At 42.6% G+C, this 21,951-nt stretch overlaps 1 protein-coding gene across 2 annotated transcripts; it reads left to right on the forward strand.

Annotated features, from left to right (window-relative positions):
• Nucleotides 1-5,768: 5,768 nt before the first annotated feature.
• ptpn5 (protein tyrosine phosphatase non-receptor type 5) lies at nt 5,769-20,373 on the forward strand. Of its 2 annotated transcripts, none has more exons than XM_035155924.2 (14): nt 5,769-6,160; nt 9,672-9,781; nt 10,792-11,067; nt 11,941-12,063; nt 12,198-12,293; nt 12,418-12,674; nt 12,767-12,959; nt 13,303-13,387; nt 13,690-13,769; nt 13,935-14,072; nt 14,247-14,357; nt 15,707-15,867; nt 16,211-16,324; nt 17,890-20,373. In XM_035155924.2, the coding sequence occupies exons 3-14, from the start codon at nt 10,798-10,800 to the stop codon at nt 17,981-17,983; spliced, it is 1,722 nt and encodes a 573-aa protein (XP_035011815.1). In that variant the 5' UTR covers nt 5,769-6,160; nt 9,672-9,781; nt 10,792-10,797; the 3' UTR covers nt 17,984-20,373. The 2 variants fall into 2 exon arrangements, with proteins under 2 accessions (XP_035011815.1, XP_035011814.1); XM_035155923.2 differs by lacking the exon at nt 5,769-6,160 and adding an exon at nt 6,169-6,345.
• The last annotated feature ends 1,578 nt before the right edge of the window (nt 20,374-21,951 follow it).

The following is a 21,951-nucleotide window of genomic DNA, read 5'->3' on the forward strand; positions in this document are numbered from 1 at the left end:
TAACTTCCATATTTCTCCTGCCCCACCAGTGACCCAACGCCTCTTACAGCTGTAGGCCTACTTTTGCACTTCCCCCTCCACCACCATCCGCTCTCTCGCTTTAATTCTCTCTTCTTCTCGCTGCCTCCACAAGCAAAACACGCTCACTCTAACTATTAACTCTAGAGAACATGCAGAGCCTTTACACATCACAGGAGCACGAACCACACTCTCTGTTTGTCTGTGTGAACTGAGATGTCCCCCTTTACATGTCTGTGTACTTTTGGTCTGAACAGAAAGTTTCTGATGATGTATAAGCCAAAAAAACAACAAATGATGGTCACAGCCACTTATCAGATCAGGATCCTCCCTCTGTAACTCTGCTCTCATCTCTTCATCTTCATGACTCTCATTTCGTTGTTTATTCTGGGTAAATGACCATAATCGCCGCTGTGACCCATGAACATGTTGATACATCTTCACTGTCAGAGCTTGTTGTTTAGAGTTGGACACTGGAGTAAACAGGGATTTCTAATCTAGCATTTGAAACTGTCCAGTCCGAAGTCTCTCGCGGGGGTCGTACAATGCTGAAAAGAGGTTGGTAACAGCGCTGGCGTGGCGAGGTCGCTGTGACAGAGCCCTGCAGCGAAGGGCGGAAATGCAATGGAAAGACGTTATCTTTACACACTCCTTTACAAACTCTTTTAAAACATCAGATTCCTCAGTATTTTATGCTTCCCAGATTAAATTGTGGTAGAGTCTAAATCTGGCCCACGTAGTGTCCTTTGTCTGGCCTAGCAATCTCACACAAGCGTACATTTATACAACAGTTATAACCATAGTCTGAATATAAAGATGGATGATATGTCTCCACTTCCTCCCATTGTGCAGAAATGGAGACAAAATATCCTGGATACTAATGCTGCCATTTTGTGCCGAAGATGGAGCAATCTGGAGCCAGTTTCTGCGCAGTAACGATCAGAGGATGGAGTCGTTGTATTGAGGTCCTGCTGATACACACACTTGACCAATAGCTTTTTTTACGCATGAAGAAATCATTTTAACCAAACTTATAGAAACTTGAACAAACCTAACCCCAAATGACAGAAACCATCTTTGAGAAAAATTTATTTCACATGTTTTGACTTTTTGTTTTGGCTCGTGTCCCATCCACTAACATGGAAAGGCATGGCTTATGACCTATACTACACGGCAGCCACCAGGGGGCAATCAAGAAATTTTGGATTCACTTTAGGAGAGCTGTCATGTCGTCCATCTTTCTACACAGACCCTCTAGTTAATGTCATTTAGTTAAAATATGCAAAAATGCTCAAGTCTCTGCTCGTTCATTATAAAATAAAAGCAGTCCGGTAGCATCTTCCCTGCTGCAGCTGCACATTTTCCTCTTTTCATTTGTTGCGATTTTACTTCCATGTGTGACTTTTGCTTTTACTCTGTATAGATTTCAACTATAAACATAGCAAAGAAAAAACACTTATACCATTTTTTCTTCTTTTTTTGAAGTACCATACAAGTAGGCCATACAAGTAGGCTACACAAAAACAACTTGGTTACAGTAAAGAGAGCAGCTTACTTTCACTCCCACAAATAACATATTACACCAGGTTAATAAATGACTGTTTCCCACCACAGTCACATGTCTGGTCCACATGCAACATCTAATCTGGTTTTATTGATAACATTTTAACATCAGGGACACAGAAGTCTGAGTGGTTAGAAACAGTTAATCAGAAGGTAATGAATACCCAACAAGCACCAGAGTTACTAAATAACTGAATCAATACCTGCATAGAGTTAACTATTAGATAGTGATGAGTTTAACAGCTGATGTCTTGATACTGTACGAATGAAACTGTCACTTTAACACGGCTTATAATCAATTAATAATAATCAGGATCATATCACATATTACTTGATATTTTCAGTCCGCTCAAGTAAAGTGGAGGTCATTCAACCAAACTGAGCAGCAGCCACTACTGGGAATGAGACGCATTATTAGTTATTCAGGAAGTGCTTGTCAGCTATTCATTAAGAGAAGCCTCCTCCAGCAATTCAGCATATCGCCAACATGAGGTCAGAGGGGGTCACACAAGATAGATTTAAACTACACATTAAATACAGCAGAGGCCAAGATTGGATTAGTCCCTATAGTGTGGATCAAGCTTAAAAAATCCAGACCTTCCCTCGGCGCTCGCTCCCTGATAGAAATACACGTTTTTCCACGACTACAAGTTCCCTCTGTGTGTTATGTGTAAATCAGTTGTAGAGTTCCTCTTTAACTAGTGCCTAATTTGTTTCTTTTGTGCACATAACTGGTTACCATGGTATCAGTGCCAAGTTATCATTTTCCTTTTCATTGTGATTCCTGACACCTGAACACTTGTTTCATTTATCATTCCAGGAGATAGTGTCCCTCTCTTCAGACCTAATGCTATGTAACATCACATGGAAACCAGCTGACTGCTGCAGCCAGCGGACATCAGATGAGCACTTTACCCTTTACAGCCCCCTGCCCCCCTTCCCCCGGTGCTCAGCAGGATCAGCTGCCTATCTGTGTTAGACTGTGTGTCATGGATCCTGATAGCCGGGCTTGGAACGGAGCTGCCGTCTGCATCTGGATGTGGCGAGATGAGTCACAGTCAAATCTGAGATCGGCATCGGTTCGGTAACAGACAGGAAGGCTTCAAGTTAGAAGTCTCTGCACTAAATATCACTTCAGAGGTGTGTTTCCATAAGCGTGTATCAATGAGACAGACTCAACCGGCCACTAGTCATTCACAAAGTTGCCCGCAGTGAGCCATCAGTACCACTAGAGGCCTCCATTTGTTACCAGGGGAATGTTGCTCCTGTGTATAAATTCTCAATTTACAGTGTTGGTGATTTTTACTGTATCTTAGTCACTCTAACTAAAAAGAAAAGAAATGCTATTACACTTCTATTAATTTACAGTCCCATACTTAATGAACGTTCAAATTCCAATATCACATCAGAGCAAAATGTTTTTAGAAAAATGCGCTGTGAGTGAGTCTCGCAGAATATGAGGAAGTGATGTAACAGTTTAACGTTCCCAGTGTAGCTGTCAATGAAACAGACAGCTCAAGGCCACTGGCTTGTATCATTAATTGGGTTACATGATGCTTTCACTCTCACCGTTTATACTGAGTGACAATGACCTTGTGTGTGTGTGTGTGTGTGTGTGTGTGTGTGTGTGTGTGTGTGTGTGTGTGTGTGTGTGTGTGTGCGTGTGTGTGTGCAGAGGTGAGATCATCTTTTAAAAGGGACGAGGAGGAGAAGATAAGGAAGTACAGAGGAGTTCATTTAGTTGATTGGAGTGCGGTGGGGAAGGCGAGGATGTGTGGGAGAGATATATAAGCAGAGAGGATTGGACCCTGAAGTGGGTCATAAATAGTGAAGAAAGATGGGGGAGAGAGGGAGAGAGAAAACGAGTGTACAGTTAGAGGAGACGTAGTTTGTCCCTTGGCTTTTATGGAAATATACTCACACAGCAACGTGCTCTTGTTACATCTGTGTCAGTATTTTTTTTCCAGTTATATTCAGATAGGTGTGCGCATGTACGGTTTTACATGTAGGTGTACAGGAGCTTATGTTTCTGTGTGTCTGGACAAACTTTATCACCATGATGGCATCAACTGTGCATGATGAAGTCATAACATGTTACAGTTGTAGTGGAGGTTAAAAGATGGATGTGTAAACCGATAACTACAAAGTAGTCATGTAATAATGTAGTAATGACTACTGAGTACTCATGTAATAATGTAGTAATGACTACTGAGTAATTATGTAATAACGTCTACTGAGTACTTATGCAATAATGACTATTGATCATAATAATAAAGTAATGACTACTGATTACTTATGTAACGATGACTACTAAGTACTTATGTAAAAATGACTACTGGGTGCTAATAATAGCTAGACTACTGAGTACTCATGTAATAATGATTTCTGAGTGCTAATAATATAGTGATGACTAGTGAGTACTCACGGATGTGAGCATTCACACGTGGCATCGACTGGTGTGATCTCTTTAAAATCGGTGTTAAATAGGAAGCCAGCACCATTAGACTCAAGCATAATTCAGCATGAAGACTGGATGATAGAAACATCTTGTTTTCAAAGTAAAGTAAACGTTCAGCAGCTGAGTCAGATATTTCCATCAGGAGTTGGTGGGGGCCAAACCCAGAGGTAAAAGGAGGCAGAATATGTGGCTTACTCTCTTCAGGTGGACACAAAAACCTACCTCCAGATGATTGATCACGTTGCTTTGTGTCTGCGGGAGGTGTAAATAAGTAAATTGCTGCTAAAAAAACTAAGCTTAACTTAAAAAGTGATGACGTGTGTTTGTGGTGTTTGCAGGTTGTTTCTGCTGCCCCCAAGTGGCTAAGAAAGTGTGTTGTGTAGTGTAGTACTGTGCATTCCATTCATTCCCCCTTTTTTTTACCATCAGAATTATTATACTTAAACTACATTATGAAGCTTACGCAATCTGCTTCGGCAATGCTGCATTACCATGAACATATGAATGTGACATAGTGTTTGTGCCCCACCCCCCCACCCGCCTCCCAGTATTTGTGTTGATCAGATTGGGCTGTTTTCTGCTGGTCAGTTCAGAGAGCTGACAGGGAAAGGCTACCATATGGCAAGACAGGAAGGAGGGAGAGAGAGAGAGAACGGGACACACTAAAGGGGAGAGAGACAAGAAATGAGGCGGTTGTAAGAGAGAGAGAGAGAGAGAGAGAAAGAGAGAGAGAGAGAGTGGGAGGGAAGAGAACGTAGGACGTGAGAGGGAGAACGCGAGAGAATAATCAGGAGCAGTGAGAACATGGGGATGACAAAAACAATCCTGAATGGAAACAGGAGTGTAGACCTGGGTGATGCTGAGTTACAAGGGTGGGTGAGGCGGGCGAGGGGGGGGTGACTGAGATGAGAATGAGGGTGAGAGGCAGAGGAGGTGACAGCGGGGGGTGTTCACTGCTCAGTGATGTGTTATGATCCGACTCCACAAACACACACAAATATATTTGTGTCACTTATGAGGACACTGCTTTGACTTGTATTTCTTACTTGGAGACTCACAAAGTTGGGAATGTTCTATTCTGTATTTTTTCATAATACAGACAACAGCCGTACTTTTCCACATCTTTACCGAGACCTTGGGCCAACACACATTGGTTTATGGTGCAGAAATCAATTTTTAAAAACTAGAATACATTGTTTTGATTTTGAAAAAAGACTTTCAAGCAAATGTTTCACACACAGGTGTAAATTGTGTGGTTGTATGTATGGCTGAATACACATTGATGAGTATTCATGGGTTCAGGACAGGAGCCTATATGAGAGATTGACTGAAAACAAACTAAAGTGCCTGTGTTGATTGTGATACGGGAAAATGTGATTCATTGGTGTTTTTATTAGCTTTTGGGCACATCGTTGAATTTGCTATATTAACCTATTGGCGACAAAGTAATTGTTCAGTGATACATTTGTCGCTGATTTTCGCATTTTCAGGGTTTGTTGACAATTATTACAAAATAGAATATCACCATCTTTAACCTTAAATCCCTAAAACATAATGGTTTACATTGTGAAAAGCATCTTTTGGAGCTGAGTCCCCAATGTGGCTGTAAGAATAGATTTATATCCCCACAATGTGATTAATACACACGCAGAGTCTCTCTCTCTCTCTCTCTCTCTCTCTCTCTCTCTCTCTCTCTCTCTCTCTCTCTCTCTCTCTCTCTCCAGGTCCCTTGCTCGCTCTCCCTCATCCTGGCTCTGTTGCCAAGGCTACCGTACAGCCTCTTGCTGCATATATAGACGAAGCTGCCGCCTGTGGATCTCGGTCTCTCTCCTCCAGGATACTAACAAAAGAAAAAAAAACCCATCAGACTTTTATACCTTTACCTCTCTTCCACACACACATTTTAAACACACACATTTAGATCCTGCCTTTCCAAACCTCGCACCATCCTTTTGCTCGTCGTTGTCCCTCACTGTCAGTCTGCCTCCTTCGCCCATGCAAACACGCTCCCAGACAGAGGAGCAGTAAAGGGATTGGCGTGGTGCTTGGCGCTTGGCTCCTGGGTTTTTGGCTCCGAGGGTGCAGAGCAGCAGATGGCGGTGTGAAGACGGGCTCAGCCAGGTAAGAGGACTTATCCTAACCAGACTTAAGGCTCATGGGCGAGTGACTGTTCCAGCCTCCCTCTCCTCCCTCATGTCTCTCCCTCGTCTCCCCCCTCCGCGGCTGTGCGACATGAGGTGAATACCAATTCCTCAGCAAAGCACCCACGGTTCATATGGCTGCTGCGCTTCTCTGGCTGTAAAAAGGTAGGGATGTGTGATGTAGGCTCTGTATGTGTGTGTGTGTGTGTGTGTGTGTGTGTGTGTGTGTGTGTGTGTGTGTGTGTGTGTGTGTGTGTGTGTGTGTGTGTGTGTGTGTGTGTGTGTGTGTGTGTGTGTGTGGTTTTTCCTCAGAATATGAAAACAGATCATTTTCCAACAGGTTGGTCCTTTGATGCTGGTAATAACACTTTCATCTATTATTATTCCAAGCTTGATTTCCTCAGCGTTGTATCAAGCCTGTGTGACAGTGTGGGAGTTACCAGAGAGAGATGCAACAGTCCACCTCCCTGGGTGATTCATTACTAATCCATCCAGCTCTGCACTGTGTGGTCCCTCTAGCTCACCGTAGCCATGTACGTGATATGAATGGTGTTTTGTCTTATAGCATGAATGACTGCCAGAGAGTGCCATTCCTGCACTGGTGTTTTTGATGCAGTGCAATCGTGTAACACAAGCCTTTGTCACAGGGAATCCAGATTTATCTCCAGCAGCCTGTAAATCAATTCGCTCTGCAGCATATTTCAATTATTTACACAACACAACTTAGGCTGAATTGTAGGTTTATACGTGTGTTAATGAGATTTCTCTCTGAAATGGCCCTGGAGGTGCTGCTAGAGATTGTACGAGTGTATGTAAACAATGGAGCTGATTGATTATCTGTCTGTGTGATATACTGGAGGAGGCTGCAGGCTCGCTGGGTGTTTCATTTTAAGGTCATTTTGAGCCTATGTGTGTATTAATGTCAAGGTTTTATCTCATATGTGTGTGTGTTGGAGAGGACGGCTGATGAGGCAGGTCTCGGCCCCCGTGACTTTATCTCACGTTACCGTCCCATCATCACTTTCAGTAAGAGCTTCCTCTTCCCTCGTCTCCCTGCCACATGAGCTCTTGCAGCAGCAGCACGCTCGATACCTCACTCCTCGTGCACTTCTGTTCACCTGGAAACAGGAAATGCAAAACAAATGCTGAGAATATAGAGTCAGAGTATGGAAGAGCAGATTTGGACACATTATCTCTCCAGACTGGACACTGGAGGCATTAGGAATATCCATTAACTTGGCAGCCAGCTGTTGCCAAAAAGAACAAAACACGTTAATTCCCCCTTGTCCCTATAACTGAGAGCTTTTCCACAACTGCCAGTGATAACAGCCATTCGTGGTCCTGGGACAGAGGCCACAGGTTTGTCGTCTGTTTAAACTCAGCTGGACGTCGGATGCTTTGAATGGACGCAGATCAATGTAAACGATACACACGTACTCCATTTGAAGACTGAGGGGGCGGTGCTTGTAAAGAACCAAAGACAGTAGAATAGACCTTCAGTGTGAAATGTGGCTGAATCAGCTGTCAGGTTTGACTTATTTACCATCAGGCCTGGTTGTACGTGCTTCTGAAAACACCGTGTTCAAATCGAAACCGCTATTGATCATTGATTTTCTTCTGTTCTTGTCAATCATTCTAATTGTGAATGGGCAACTTTTCACCACTTACTATGTATTCCATCATTCCAACCATTAGCATTCAGCTTTCAGCCAAATGTTATGGGAGATCCTCGAGTATCCAGAGATGCCAAGTTTGTCATATGAAGCTAAACTGTGAGTGATTTTTTTACAATAATTTGCCAAACAAACAAAGATATTCAATTAAATGGAACTGCATGTCCACGAAAAGGAAAGTGTTGGTTTAATTTTGACAACGTTAACATCATAAAGCTTTAATGAGGAGCTCAGGTTGAATAAATATGAATCTGTAACACAGTGAAGGTGTTACATAATAAAATGTTAACAATCTCAGTGCTCAAAGGGGAAAACTGCCGTCACAACTAAGGACACTAAGGTCATGTCCTCAATATTTTTCTGGCTATGTTGAATGTCAATGGGTATGTTGTATTTTATATTTGGATTCCAGTGTTATCTTTTATCCCTTATTTATAACCTGTGCAACCTTTAGGCCTGAACATTTTATTAATAAATCAAATATACATTTGGAAAAATATGTATTTCTTGTGTCTGGTCAGTATTTCCTGACTCTGTCAGGACACATGACCTTAGTATTTTTAAAACCTGAGCTTTAGCCCTGGGTACATGTAAGAGAGTTCGCCAACAAGCACTAAGCTGCAGAGGGAAGTGACTGACAAACAAACTTATTTGCTTCAAAGAAGAAGAGCAAAGAGAGGCAGATTTTTTTTAGACAAAGGTGAATATTGTCACTGCTCTCCCAGTGCAGATGTATGTTTGTGTATTTCCTTTTTCATGCTGTGTGTGTGTGTGTGTGTGTGTGTGTGTGTGTGTGTGTGTGTGTGTGTGTGTGTGTGTGTGTGTGTGTGTGTGTGTGTGTGTGTGTGTGTGCCTGCGCACACTACAGTATGTTCGTTGCCACAGTAACCAAAACGCCGACCTCACTGCGTCATTGCTTCAGACAACCTTCACACAAAAAAGAGTTGCTTTTCCTCCCATTCATCCCTCCATCCACTCATCTACCTGCATGTCCATCAAACATTGAAAAAGAGGAAGTACGTTGAACTTTCTCTGTTTTGTCTTATACAACAGTGTGTGTGTGTGTGTGTACATTGTATGTATGCACGTTGCCATGGCTATGGGCCAGGCTAACTGGCGTCATCACTTCAAAACCACCTTCGCAGCGAGCAAAGAGAGATAGAAAAGGAGTCAAAGCAGCTCCCCTCTGTTCAACACCTGCACTCACACACACACACACACACACGCACACACACACACACACACACACACACACACACACACACACACACACACACACACACACACACACACACACACACACACACACACACACACACACACACACAGAGGCTACTGGTGTGGTCTCATATTCCTCTGAGCTCACCCCACTCGTTCAACAGGGTCCAGTGGAAGAGGAGGAGAGGAGACGAGAGGAGACGCGAGGGAGAAGAGAGCATCTAACGCTTGACTTCATGCATACTGATTCGACTGAGGCAATCTGAATGTATTTCTGAGGGTGTCTGCTTAGTCTGGCTCAAATCATCCTCTGCCTCCGAGGGAGGGAGAGAGAGGGGGAGAAAATATTGACAGTTTACTGTGTCACCTCAAATCTCCATCCTCCTCTCATGAGAGCACAGCTGGGAGCTGGCTAGGGTGCTACTCTGATCCATCATTAGATGACGCTGGTTTACTAACATTGTCTTAGCGTGACCAGTTGAATTTTGGTCACAAAGTGTCACTGATGGAGCATTTGGGGACAGACTTGGTGTTTGAATTACCTGTAGCTCCTGGTTTTACTCCTGAACACATGAGATGTGTTTGTTTCTTGTCCTTCAGATTCGACTCTGCGGCACAATGGCTGAAAACGGCTGGTTGCCTCACGATGTTGGATTTAACTTGATCATGTGATCTGACTGTTTCCCCCAGTTCCCTGCCATCTATCATAGGTGAGTCATGTGATCCAACGTATATAGTTCTTTTTGACATACCAGTAAGCCAACTGGGAAATCACTCTCTTGTGCCGTGTTGGTTGGAAGTCATTGATGAAAACTCAAGCCAAAGTCAGCTGCCCCAATTTTAGCAATCGGCATCACATTCAGACAAAAAGAGATATGTGAGCAAGCAGCACAGCACCACTCACATAAGACCCCGCATTCACACATCCGCACAAACCATGTGGCCGTAATCAGCCAATGTACAAAACACCTTTATTAATGGTTGAAGGACAAAAGAGCGGGGAGGAAAAGGGCTTTGAATACACTGCTGACTGATACAGAGAGGGAGTGTGTGTGTGTGTGTGTGTGTGTGTTGTTAGATGATAATGCTCAGGATGGATGAGAGGGATGAGAGCCACTCTGTTGCCAAGGCGACGGACAGGGCTGTAAACAAGCTACCCCTGACTCATCTCCCTACAATAGAGGCTCTCTCTCTCTCTCTCTCTCTCTCTCTCTCTCTCTCTCTCTCTCTCTCTCTCTCTCTCTCTCTCTCTCGCTCTCTCTCTCTCTTGCACTCTGTCAAACACACACGCGCACACACACACACACGCATGCATTCACACAACAGACTCCAATCTGCGAGAGACAAGAGTATCCGGAGATGAGAGCCACTTCAAGCCGCTTAGCCATACATCTGAATAGACCTGTGGAATAAACATAACTCTCTGTCAAACACAAGTAGCACATCATGAACTGCCGATCAATATGGTCACGAGGGCGGCTGTGGCTCAGAAGACAGAGCGGTTCGTCCACTAACCCAGAAGGTTGGTGGTTCTATCCCGGTTCCTCCATTCCACATGGTGGTCCTTGAGCAAGACCACCTCAAACTATCCCTTAATGGCAAATGTACAATTATTTAAAAAAATAACAAAAAGCAAAATCAGAAATAGCTGTGAAAACCTTGTGATGACAAAGAGACGACATGTGAATTACCTTTGTTAAAAAGGAGTCTTGTTTAACAGGGGATCATGACCCGCCGGCTGAGCAGCTCCACCCGTTCCCACACCGAGGACTCCATCTTCCTGAGACCCGACGAGGACCCGGTATGGCTGGATGAGCCCACCAAGACTGAGAAAATAGGCGACAGAGCTCCAAAAAGAGAGAGACTCCCAGGGCGCAGAGATGGACCTGCGGGGGGCCAAAGCCCACAGGGACAGGAAGTGTTCATGCACAAGGTGTACGCACTCTTGATTGAGATCCACTGCTGGGCTGCACTGTTTGTGGTCTCCCAAGTCACGGTATGTGAATGGACGTAAACTAAATTGTGAAGTAAAAACTTGGCAAACTCTTATCTCATTTGTGTTTCATTTAAATAGTTTCAAACAGTTATTTTCTTTACCCTTGAATGGGCCCTTTATATTTAAATACTTTATATTTACATCAGGAGCGGGTCCTCTCTACGGAGGCCGCCATGTTTTTTTTTACAGTAGCCCAGACTGGACAAACTAAACATCTTTTGAGTTTTTGTGACAACTGAAGCTACCACAGGTTCTCTTTCATGTTTGGAAGGGGAGGGTGAGGTGAGGGGTGTTCAGCTGCAACGTGCAACTTCACCACTAGATGTCACTAAATCCTACACACTGAACCTTTAAATTAGACTATGTGTGTTTATTTATTTGTTTGCCTTGCACCTGCTTTGGTTTCCAGCTCAGCATGATGACTATAACTAAAAATCCACAGTGCAACATTAGCCATTCAAATGACAGTTTTAGACTTTTAGGCCACCATCTCCCTTATCTTACATATAGTCTTTTTTAATGTGCGTCATTACATTGTTTTGGGGCTAAGTTGGACACATCGTTAGAATTCCCAAGCTCTTTTCTTCACTGTCTCTGTTGACTTCATGTATGATTCATTCTAGAGAAAAAGAACAGGTGCAGTATTACCATATGTAAAAAATAATACAGCACCGTAAATGCAGCCATGATTATGACAACAGACTGCGTTTGGCCAATTTACATATCTTTCTATGCGAGCGCAGTAGGCCATCTTTTTTTTTCTTCGTCTTCTGTTTGCTTTTCACCTGAGAGCAGCTGTAGCGCTGCCTGATTACCATTGCAGAAGTGACTGGGTGACCGTCGGTGACAATCTGCCTTCCTCTCTCCTCCCAGGGGTACTGGGTGTTTTTTGTGCTGGAAGGAAACGGGCCACTCTCCTCCATCTACAAAGCCCTGCAGGTCATTGACTTCTACCTTGGCTTCATCTTGCCCTGTCACCCGATCTTTGGGATGGATGTAAGTGTCACTACTGGACACGTTTCAGTTTGTTTTCAAAGGATGACCCCAAAGAAAATAATCCCGAAGATGTGATGCATCTGGTGTTGTCTCCGTCTATTTACCTTTTCCTCTCTGTGTCTCTCTGTGGCCAGTCCATGGTGCTGGTGAGTGAGGTGGTGAATGCCCAACAGCACAACTGGATCATCCAGGGCACTGCTGGCGTCGGTGTGGCCATCTGTGTTATCATGGTAAAACTCCTTTTTATGTTAAAGTTGGATTGAAGGCTCTCAGTCTGGATCATTCAAATCTTAACTTGCAGATTGGCTACTTGCTTGTTTATTTACTTGATTTGATGTCTGTTCATATCCTCAGGTCATCCACATGGTGTGTAAGTGGCGTTATGGCACCGGCTTGTGGTCATCGGGTACTGTATCGAGGGACATTGGTGATCGGCGTCAGTCGGTGAGCCGCCAGCCCTCCTTCACCCTGTCTGAGTGGACGGACGCTCAGGAGGATCTGCTGGACCTCGACCTTATCCCCCAGACGCCGGTCTTTGACATCGGCACTGACACCAGGATGGAGGGGGACGCCACCACCCTCACTGTCACGCCTGTGGGGCTTCAAGAGAGGTAAGAAAAGAGAACATGTTAACATTCACATTTTAAATCTGTATCTCCAGGTATCCCTATTCATCTTGTCTGATTCTGCATGTATCATACAGGAGGGGCTCCAACGTCTCCCTGACCTTGGACATGTGTACGCCAGGCTGCACCGAGCCCTACGGCTACGGAGCCCAGCTGTCCCCGAGAGACCAGTCGGCCCAGGAGTATCTGCGACAGGGAACGCACACCCTGACCCCCGCCATGCTCCACACACGGGCCATGGATGACCAGAACCTGCAGGCTGAGTTTTATGTGAGCGCAGCAACAAAAGTTATTTCACGCCTACTCACCAGAGAAGATAAACTCTGACACACATAGACACGGCCACAAATGCACAGGCACACAAACACCCTGTAGAACTCTGCACAATCCTTTAAGCCTGCATGTCAGTGGGCGAAGGAAGAGAAGGTGCAGTCATATTTGCATACATAAACCTACAGAGAATACCAGTGTCTGCTGTTTAGAGTGAAGGGCAGCGGTGACTTCATGTCTTTGGACATACTTTCATAATGTTCCGTTGCCTTGGCGAGGAGTTCCCCTCCATTTCTGCAAGGACTGATTGTTGTTGCACCCATTGTTCTGTGTCCATCGGCAGGAAACTCCCATGAACTTTGTGGACCCAAAGGAGTACAACTACCCAGGGCTGGTGAGAAAGAATCGCTACAAAACCATCTTACCCAGTGAGTAAAGCTGCAGCAGCACCACCACCAATCACTAAAAAGAGATCATGACGCTATGAATTTTGTAAGAAGCTTTTTTTATGCTGCTACTCTTTAATAATTTCACACACTCATCTTCTATTTATCCCAGATGTGTTTGGGAATGGTCGGTGTATGTGCACCAGATATTTGACATTCACACAAAAATACATTGTTATAAAACAAAGCTGTAATACAATATGTATGCATAATTATTCCATTCTCCTTATAAAATTACAATCCATCTCCATTTCTCATGGTAATCTCGTACTCTCCATCTGCAGATACACACAGCAGAGTGAAACTGAATTCAATGGATGAAGAGGATTTCCTCACAACCTACATAAATGCTAATTATCTCAACGTAAGTGAAACCATGTGTATCTTGCCCCAGCTCTGCAGCCGCTATCACTCTATTTGTTCTCAATGGCTCTGACCTCATGTGCTCCGTTTCTCCTGTTCACACACACTGGAGACATAAAGCATAACTGTATATCATAAGCTCGTGTGTGTGTGTGTGTGTGTGCAGGGATATGGGGGTGAGGAGCGTGCATACATCGCCACCCAGGGTCCCACCGTGAACACAGTGGGGGATTTCTGGCGGATGGTGTGGCAAGAGAGAACCCCAATCATAGTGATGATCACCAACCTGGAGGAGAAGAATGAGGTCAGTGTGTTGAAAAGCAATGATGATGATGATGATGATGATGATGATGATGATGATGATGATGATGATGATGATGATGATGATGATGATGATGATGATATAAATGTACAGATAGGCTAATAAAGATAATGGTAATTAGTAAAAACATCCACCTGTGGGTCCATTGTCCTGCAGAAATGTGCAGAGTACTGGCCCGAGGAGACTGTGAGCCATGAGGGCATCGAGATCACTGTCGTCACGGTAACCCAGGAGGATGACTACAGTCTGAGGGTGTTCACGCTGAAGGTAAAACATGAAATCAGTTAGTGTGTCACACAATGTATGTTTATTTATTGCTCAAATCAATAAGTTAAAGACAAAATCAACATGTTAACATATGGCAATATACTGATATTTAGCAGGTGTAATATTTACCTTGTTGACATTTCCACTTGTGTTTTATCATACTGCCCTAAACAGAAGGTACATTTGTTCAAAACACTGTCAGTAGTTTTGGTCATAAATCAAAGTACTGCACAAATAAATATATAAATGTGACCTGGTGATGGCGCTAGAAGAAAAGTTCTGACTGGTATGTGTCACCAAAGTTCATGTGAATCCATCCAATAATTGTTCAGACATTTTTCTCAAAACCACAAACATGAACCTACAGTTGGTGATGGAGAGAAAGACATGAGATTAACAGTCATTTTATATATAAATGTAGTTTATACAATAGGCCTATATAAATATGTCTTTAATTTTTTTAATTCCATTAACTTCCATTGTATTTGGTTGAAGTATGTGAAAACACTTCACACCTCTCAAGAACGTGTGTGAACCAAACCTTTAACACACATTGGATCAGCTGCTGTCATCTGCAGTTTATCTGTTCACAACGTCGGCCTGAGCCTGTGTCAAGACACCGTCCACACAACTGAGCTCAACACAAATATGAAACCACTTAAAAAAAACATGACGGGAAGATTTGTCTGCCATCACACAAGATTGTGATCTTAGGTTCTCAAGATACAAAGTAAACACAACTGGGTTTTTATTGCCAAAGTAAATGTTTTGACGAGACTTTTTCATCAGACTGTCGAGGCGCATTGACAGTCTCACCGTGATGTTGACTCAATGTTCGGATCCGGCTCCACTTTCCAGTTCCATTCATGTGTTCATGATGGCTGCTTCATATTTAATTTGGGTTCATGGTGACATTGGCACTCAGCGAGCCAAACATGATAATTCAGTAAATGCAGCCTGCGACTGATTACTAAGCACCAGGGGATCATTACATTACTGTGCTGTGAGTTAAAAGCTTGTTGTTTATTCAACTCCACTGGTTTATGTTGTTTATCGGTAGCATTAATGATTATTGTCAGACGGACTCTCGGGGAACGGAGGCAGATGATGGATTCGGTTATGTCCAGTATAGACAAGTGAAAAAGAGACATCAGCTTTTTCTTTAAACACTCTCTCTTTTGTCTTGCTCTGCATTCATTGTTGTCGTAGCAACAAACACCAAGGTAACGATTTAGATGTAAACGCAGAGCAACGGGCTGATGATCAAAACGCACCCTCGGCCTGTTTGTGTCATGTGTGCACAACATGATGGCGTCTACATTTCATGCCTGTCTGTGTGTTTGCACCAGTGTGGCGGGGAGGAGCGCAGCCTGCGGCAGTACTGGTACACGTCGTGGCCCGATCAGAAGACCCCGGACAAGGCTCCACCGCTGCTGGAACTGGTACAAGAGGTGGAAAGAGCCAGAGAGGAAGCCCCGCCCTCCAGCGGCCCTATAATTGTCCACTGCAGGTATGAAAGTGGCTCATAATGTGATATAAGGTGCAATAGTTCATGTTAAATACATTCGATATGTGGCTCGAGTCAAAAGGCCTCTAATAAACCCTTGTTGATAATATGAGTACATAAGGGGAAATTGCTGCTGTTTTTACGATAGAAACCACTTGGCACTCTTTCTGCAAGCAAAGCATTTGCCCACTTCCAATCCTCCGCTGTCTGATTTCCTCAGGGAGGATTTGGCACCAATCTGATTGGTGGTATCAGTGCTAATCAATACATTGATCCATCTATTTTCTTCTTCTTTACTCCACCCTCCTCCATCCCGTCACCCCTCCAATGTTCCCCCCCACAACAGTGCTGGAATTGGTCGAACCGGCTGCTTCATCGCCACCTCCATCCTGTGCAAGCAGCTGAGGACCGAGGGTGTGGTCGACATCCTGAGAACCACCTGCCAGCTCCGTCTGGACAGGTGAGATAATGATAGACTGTTTCCATTCTCACGTCTATAGCTCTTGGCGTAAAAGCCCAAGTGACGTTGTTTGAGATTATTTTCTTCCAAATTACAAGATAGTTCTCTGTGGGCTTTACCACAAAATTAAAAGTTAGTGAAAATTAATATATATGAACAACTGTCAACATCCGTAACAAGTCAAGGTGGAATCTAATAACAGCTGGTGTGATAACAATAAACTAATACTTTTATAACTTTATTTGTAAGGTTCAATTCATGAACTAGAATGACATTCAATGTCACCACCAACACTCACCTTATGAAACGACATTTACATGAGCTATATCTGGATTTCTATTTGGATCTGCACTACACCACACACTCATAAATATCAGTTTCAGATCCACACCAAAATGTAATGGGTTCTTCTCTGACCCACACCGCACCCTGTCACCAATTTTCATGGTAATCTGTCCATGTTAATTGCGTAATCCTGCTAAACAACAAACAAACAACCAGATAAATCACAGATGAAAAAATAACCACCTGTTGCAAAGTGCTTCACAGAACAGCAGTTAAAAGCATTTATGATAAAACAATAGAGATAAAATGAAATCGAATATAAACAGTTGGTTAAGACAAAATCAATCAGGATAAAACAGATACCAGGTAAAACACTTCAGGAAAAAGCAGCATATCAAATAAATAAAACAGATTTAAGACAGCAGCAGAAGACAAAGACAACCATTGGATAAAAACATGTCAGAATGGTCTTAATATTTCTGTTGAAAATGTTAATAGATTTAGAGTGACAAAGTTCATGTTCTCTGTATATTAAGAACAGTTTTCACAAGAGTGTTAATGATGCAAATATTTCATATTTAGGCTGTAGAACCCTAAACTCACCATCATTCATATTACTATTTGATTTGTCATAGTTGGAAAAGCAGAGGTTCACCTCAATAGCATAATGTGAGGATATTACTCCAGTCGGCCATCATGCACAGTAGCTTTCCCCTGACACGTGCACATCTACGTGGAGAGCAGCCATTATTAATGTTAGTTACATGCGTGTTTGCTGAGTCACAACGTCTATTGTGTTGCATGACCTGTTTGAGAACACGTGATGAACACTTTATTCTTCCCTGCGGCTGGTGACCCAGTTTTATTTCTATATAGGTACAAAATATTTTAAGAGCAAATTCAGTGCATGATGCATAGGTGTAGATTTGACTACAATTAAGATAAGCAGCTAGTTACAATCAGAATGGTTCAGCACATTCAACTGTTGTGTAAAGGTGAAAAATAAAAAATAAATCCAGGATCTGCGACCTTAATTGACCTTTAATTTGAAATCCAGCCAAATGTTTACACATTTAATCGAAACCGTGAAAATCAACCCCAGGATCACATTAAAGGAAAAGTCAGAGGATCATGAAGGTTAATTCATTCTTGGGGGGGACATGAATGTCTGTGCAAAATTTACTGATATTGCATTCATTAGTTGATAAGATATTTCAGCCTGGACTAAATTGGTGGACTCTCTTTCTATCTGAATGATTGTATTTGTCTTTCCGTAACAGGGGCGGGATGATCCAGACGGGTGAGCAGTACCAGTTCGTGCATCATGTCCTCAGCCTGTACGAGAAGCAGCTGTCTCACACTGCTGAGGAGTAGTAGAGTGAGCGCTACAGCCAGACCGAGACACACCACTGTACACTGTACCGCCTCTGGTGGTATGCACCACTGTACCTATAGCGTCATCTCAATCTCACCCTTTAACAAGTCCAAACCATGGTAATCTCTTCACCCCACACAGGACTGAAAGGCTGACAGGAAATCGTGTTGTGTGTCTTTGAGCAGGACAGACATTAGGAAGGTGGGATTTCAGACAGTCCTCCAAAAATTCTAATCACACACTTCAGTGTTATTGATCCACACAGTCCTGGAGAGTCACAGCAGTCAGGCCCATAATCAAAGCCTGTGCTCATGACATCATTTCATCTGCACTGCTAAGGTTTTTTAAAAAGTATTAATCATATCACTCAGACATCAAGGCCTTGTTTAGTTATTTGTGTGACTTAGCCCCTCACACAGTATATGTACAGATATCATAACGGTTCAACTGGAGCTGAAGATCACCTGCAGTGGTGTAAATTCAAGTTTCAGTCCCCGAAGTCAGTAAAAAGGGCCCTTCACTGTACCAGTGCCAGCATAAACGAGATATAGGGAAATTATCAAATGCCAGCCCTATATTTATCTCTATATAGATTCAAAAAATTCATTTTAGATATAGGTTATGTGACATCTGGCTTTCTCTTCACGGACTCGACTTCACGACTCATTGAATTTTAATGTAAAAAATCATCACACAAGGCCCGTTTCCACTTTTGATGCATTCAGGAGCCGCCTCATCTTAAGGTTGCATGGTGCTAAGTGTTCATTAAAGGCATGTGCAATGTTATGGAACATAGGAATGTATAACAATTAGGTTATTGATTAACTAATCAGGATATCTGTGCAATCTAAGATATTACAGTTTTTTCCATTCTGCCTGTGCAGTCCTCACGGCCCATGATGTTTACAGTCAACAACTCCTGCATTACGGCCACATAGATGTACATCCAGAGGCGTCACAGAGCCGGCAACACCAAGGGGGGGGGGGGACGGAGGCCAGGAATAGAATCAGGCCATCAGAAAAATCAATGCAGACCTCTGGAGACTCTCACACACACACACACACACACACACAAACAGGAGAATAAAGCAAAACGGTGCATTAAAAATAGGCACAACAAATGGATTTTCATATACAATTTAACTTTCTTGTACATTTTCCATGACTATCAAGACGCTTCCCATCCTCTGAGTAACCACGCTCTGTGACACCTCTGCTTCCAACAGTAGCTTGAACACATCCGTGACGTACGAAGCCCATGATTGTTGTATAGACAGGCCAGGCCTCCTCTGTATGAAGCACAATAGACCAACTAAGGTTGTCTCTCTGATGTTCAGCTGTAAAAGTTCTTTTTATCTGTGTCGTGTTTTTGGTTGTGTTGAGTTTTAATGGATTGCATGTGCTGTATGGGACTCCATAGGTCCACAATCAAAGCGACGTGATTGGTTGTCCTGCTTTTCGTTGTGTAAAAGGGTTTAATTGCCTAATATTATTATTATTGCTTGCTCTCGGCCAATGCTTTTGATACAGTTTGCTTTTGTGAAACCAACCAGAGATATTTTTAGAACATTTTGATACAATCCTTTCGAGTAGATGCCTTGTGTATATTTCCGTTTACACCATGATGGAATGTAGCTCATACTGTGGATCAAACCATTGGTTTCTATTGCAACATTTGACAGAACAAAATGTGACGACTACCTAAGTTACCTTACAGTACGGAGAATAAGTAGGTTACGTTCAGTCCTCAGTATTATTTATTTTCGCCGTCAGGCTTTGCTTTAATATGCTTTGCTTTCTGTGTATGTTTTTATCGTTTTTCTTGGAGAATTTTACCTCAGACTGAGTTTCTACGCAGTCCCCACTCGAGTCCACCTGTGACTGTAGGCCACTCTCAGTTGACGACACAAGAAATAATTGCTATGTGTAAGGCAGCTAAAACAGTGAAAACAGTTTTCTATGTAACACAAATCGAACAACTTCTATCTTAGACTTTAAAATGCATCAGATACAACAGTTGTGGACATTATCAGAGGATGGAATTAACTGTGTGGGCTCGGACCAATTTACAAACATCAAATCAACTAGCAAATTAAACTGCCAAAATAACCTTTTCCAGGACTGAGATCAAGACGAAAAGCTGCAGACTATTGTCAGATATTTGACGTAATCCTCTGATAATGTCCAGTGTACTTTGACTGTGAAGCTTTTACTTTGAGTGCTTGTTTTCAGTGCTTACCTGGTCCTCCTCTGACACTCGAACTGGGGCGACGACACACGACAAACAGGCAGACATACAACCAACCAGCAATCAGTATTCCTCTCCTCTGCTACAGTATTGCTTTACGTTGTGAGTTTTTGCATCCAAATAAAGGTAGATTTTCATGAATCTGTGTTGTTGTCTCAACTTATTCTCGGGCAGCTGTTCTCCCGCTATCCAGAGGGTCAGTGGTTCGATTCCCTGCCTTTGGGCAAGATACTGAACCCCAAATTGCCTGCGGAGTGAATGGTGTGGAGTAGAACAAGTGCTGTGTACAGAAGCACCAATGGGAGTGTGAATGGATGAATACGACTTGTACAGTAAAGCACTTTGAGTGGTGGATATTACTGGAAAAGTGTCCAAATACAGCCGTTAACCATCTATGAACACACACACATGATTTGTGTGAATGACATCTACCCCATAATCACCCTGCTGTAAACAAGAAAATCATTTTGCAGCACAGAGTGCAGTTCAACATCTGTACCACTAGGTGTCAGTATATACGACCTTATCACACAGCTCCATCACCCTGCATTCATCTGCCCACACACACTATCACACTGATGCACAGCAGCAGAACAAAGGCTTTCAATCAAACAAAAGACAACTGATGATGCTGAAGTCAAACACCTACTTACTACAGCTTTTATTATTCAGTGGATAGTAAGAATGGGATAGTGATGAATCAATGTTTTCCACTGTATGTCTTGAAACATCTATTTCTTTTGAAACCTCTATAGTCCAGCCTCACACGGTGTTTTCACTTATGTTTTGCTCTCAGGACTGTGTGAGCTGCACAGACGAGGCTTGACTGGCATCTTTCTTGCCCCCCTGTTGGTCCTGTTGTTTGAAATTATATGTATTTGTCTTTCTTCTTCGGTGACGGCTTTCCCCAATTTATACCTAATTAGCCAGGCTAACTGAAAATACTGTGTGGGTGTGCAGAGCCTTTAATTCATAATAATAATTATCAAAAATATCAATCATTGTCAGCATGTCTGCCCCAGCTTGCAAATTCACAGTCTGAAACAAGCAGTGGGTCTCGTTTTGATATTGTTGTTTTTATTTATTATTTCTTTCTTACCTTTTGTATTTAAACTGTGCAGCAGCTGCAATCGCAATATAGAATCTTACTACTTTTGAAAAATATCATTTTTATGGTTTATGTTTGTCATGTGGCTATTTTAGCCATATGGTGATTTGGGGTAGAAAACATCATAGATTTTCATATACAACATACTCAAAATTTAAATAATAAATGCATGTCATTCAAATAAAAGAAGCTTAACCTAAAGGTTCATTGTGTAAGATTAAGGCGAAAGGGATCTATTGGCAGAGATAAAATATAAAATAATCCTATATGTTTTCACTAGTTTGTGATCATCTAAATTGTAAGATATTATTTTCTTTACTCTAGAATGGACTGAAGTGAGGGGTATTCAGCTGCAACATGCAATATCACCACTAGATGTCACTAAATCTTACACACTGAACCTTTAATTTTATTTCAATCACCAAGTTGCTGGACTGCAAAGGCTTTGTTGCGATATTGGTGAGAAAATCTGATTTCTGATGTCTTTAAAGCAATCTTTGTGAAACGGGTAAAAATCCAAAGCATTGTTCTACTAAGTGATCATGACAACAAATAGAGGGATAGATAGATAGATAGATAGATAGATAGATAGATAGATAGATAGATAGGTT

This window comes from Hippoglossus stenolepis, chromosome 5 (genome assembly GCF_022539355.2).
Source record: "Hippoglossus stenolepis isolate QCI-W04-F060 chromosome 5, HSTE1.2, whole genome shotgun sequence".
NCBI lineage: Eukaryota > Metazoa > Chordata > Actinopteri > Pleuronectiformes > Pleuronectidae > Hippoglossus > Hippoglossus stenolepis.

Coding starts and splice junctions, on each gene's coding strand:
- ptpn5 (XM_035155924.2), top strand. CDS start 10,798: ATGACCCGCCGGCTGAGCAGCTCCACCCGTTCCCACACCGAGGACTCC. Junction 13,388..13,689: donor CTACAAAACCATCTTACCCA/GTGAGTAAAGCT, acceptor CTCCATCTGCAG/ATACACACAGCAGAGTGAAA. Junction 14,073..14,246: donor ACCTGGAGGAGAAGAATGAG/GTCAGTGTGTTG, acceptor ATTGTCCTGCAG/AAATGTGCAGAGTACTGGCC.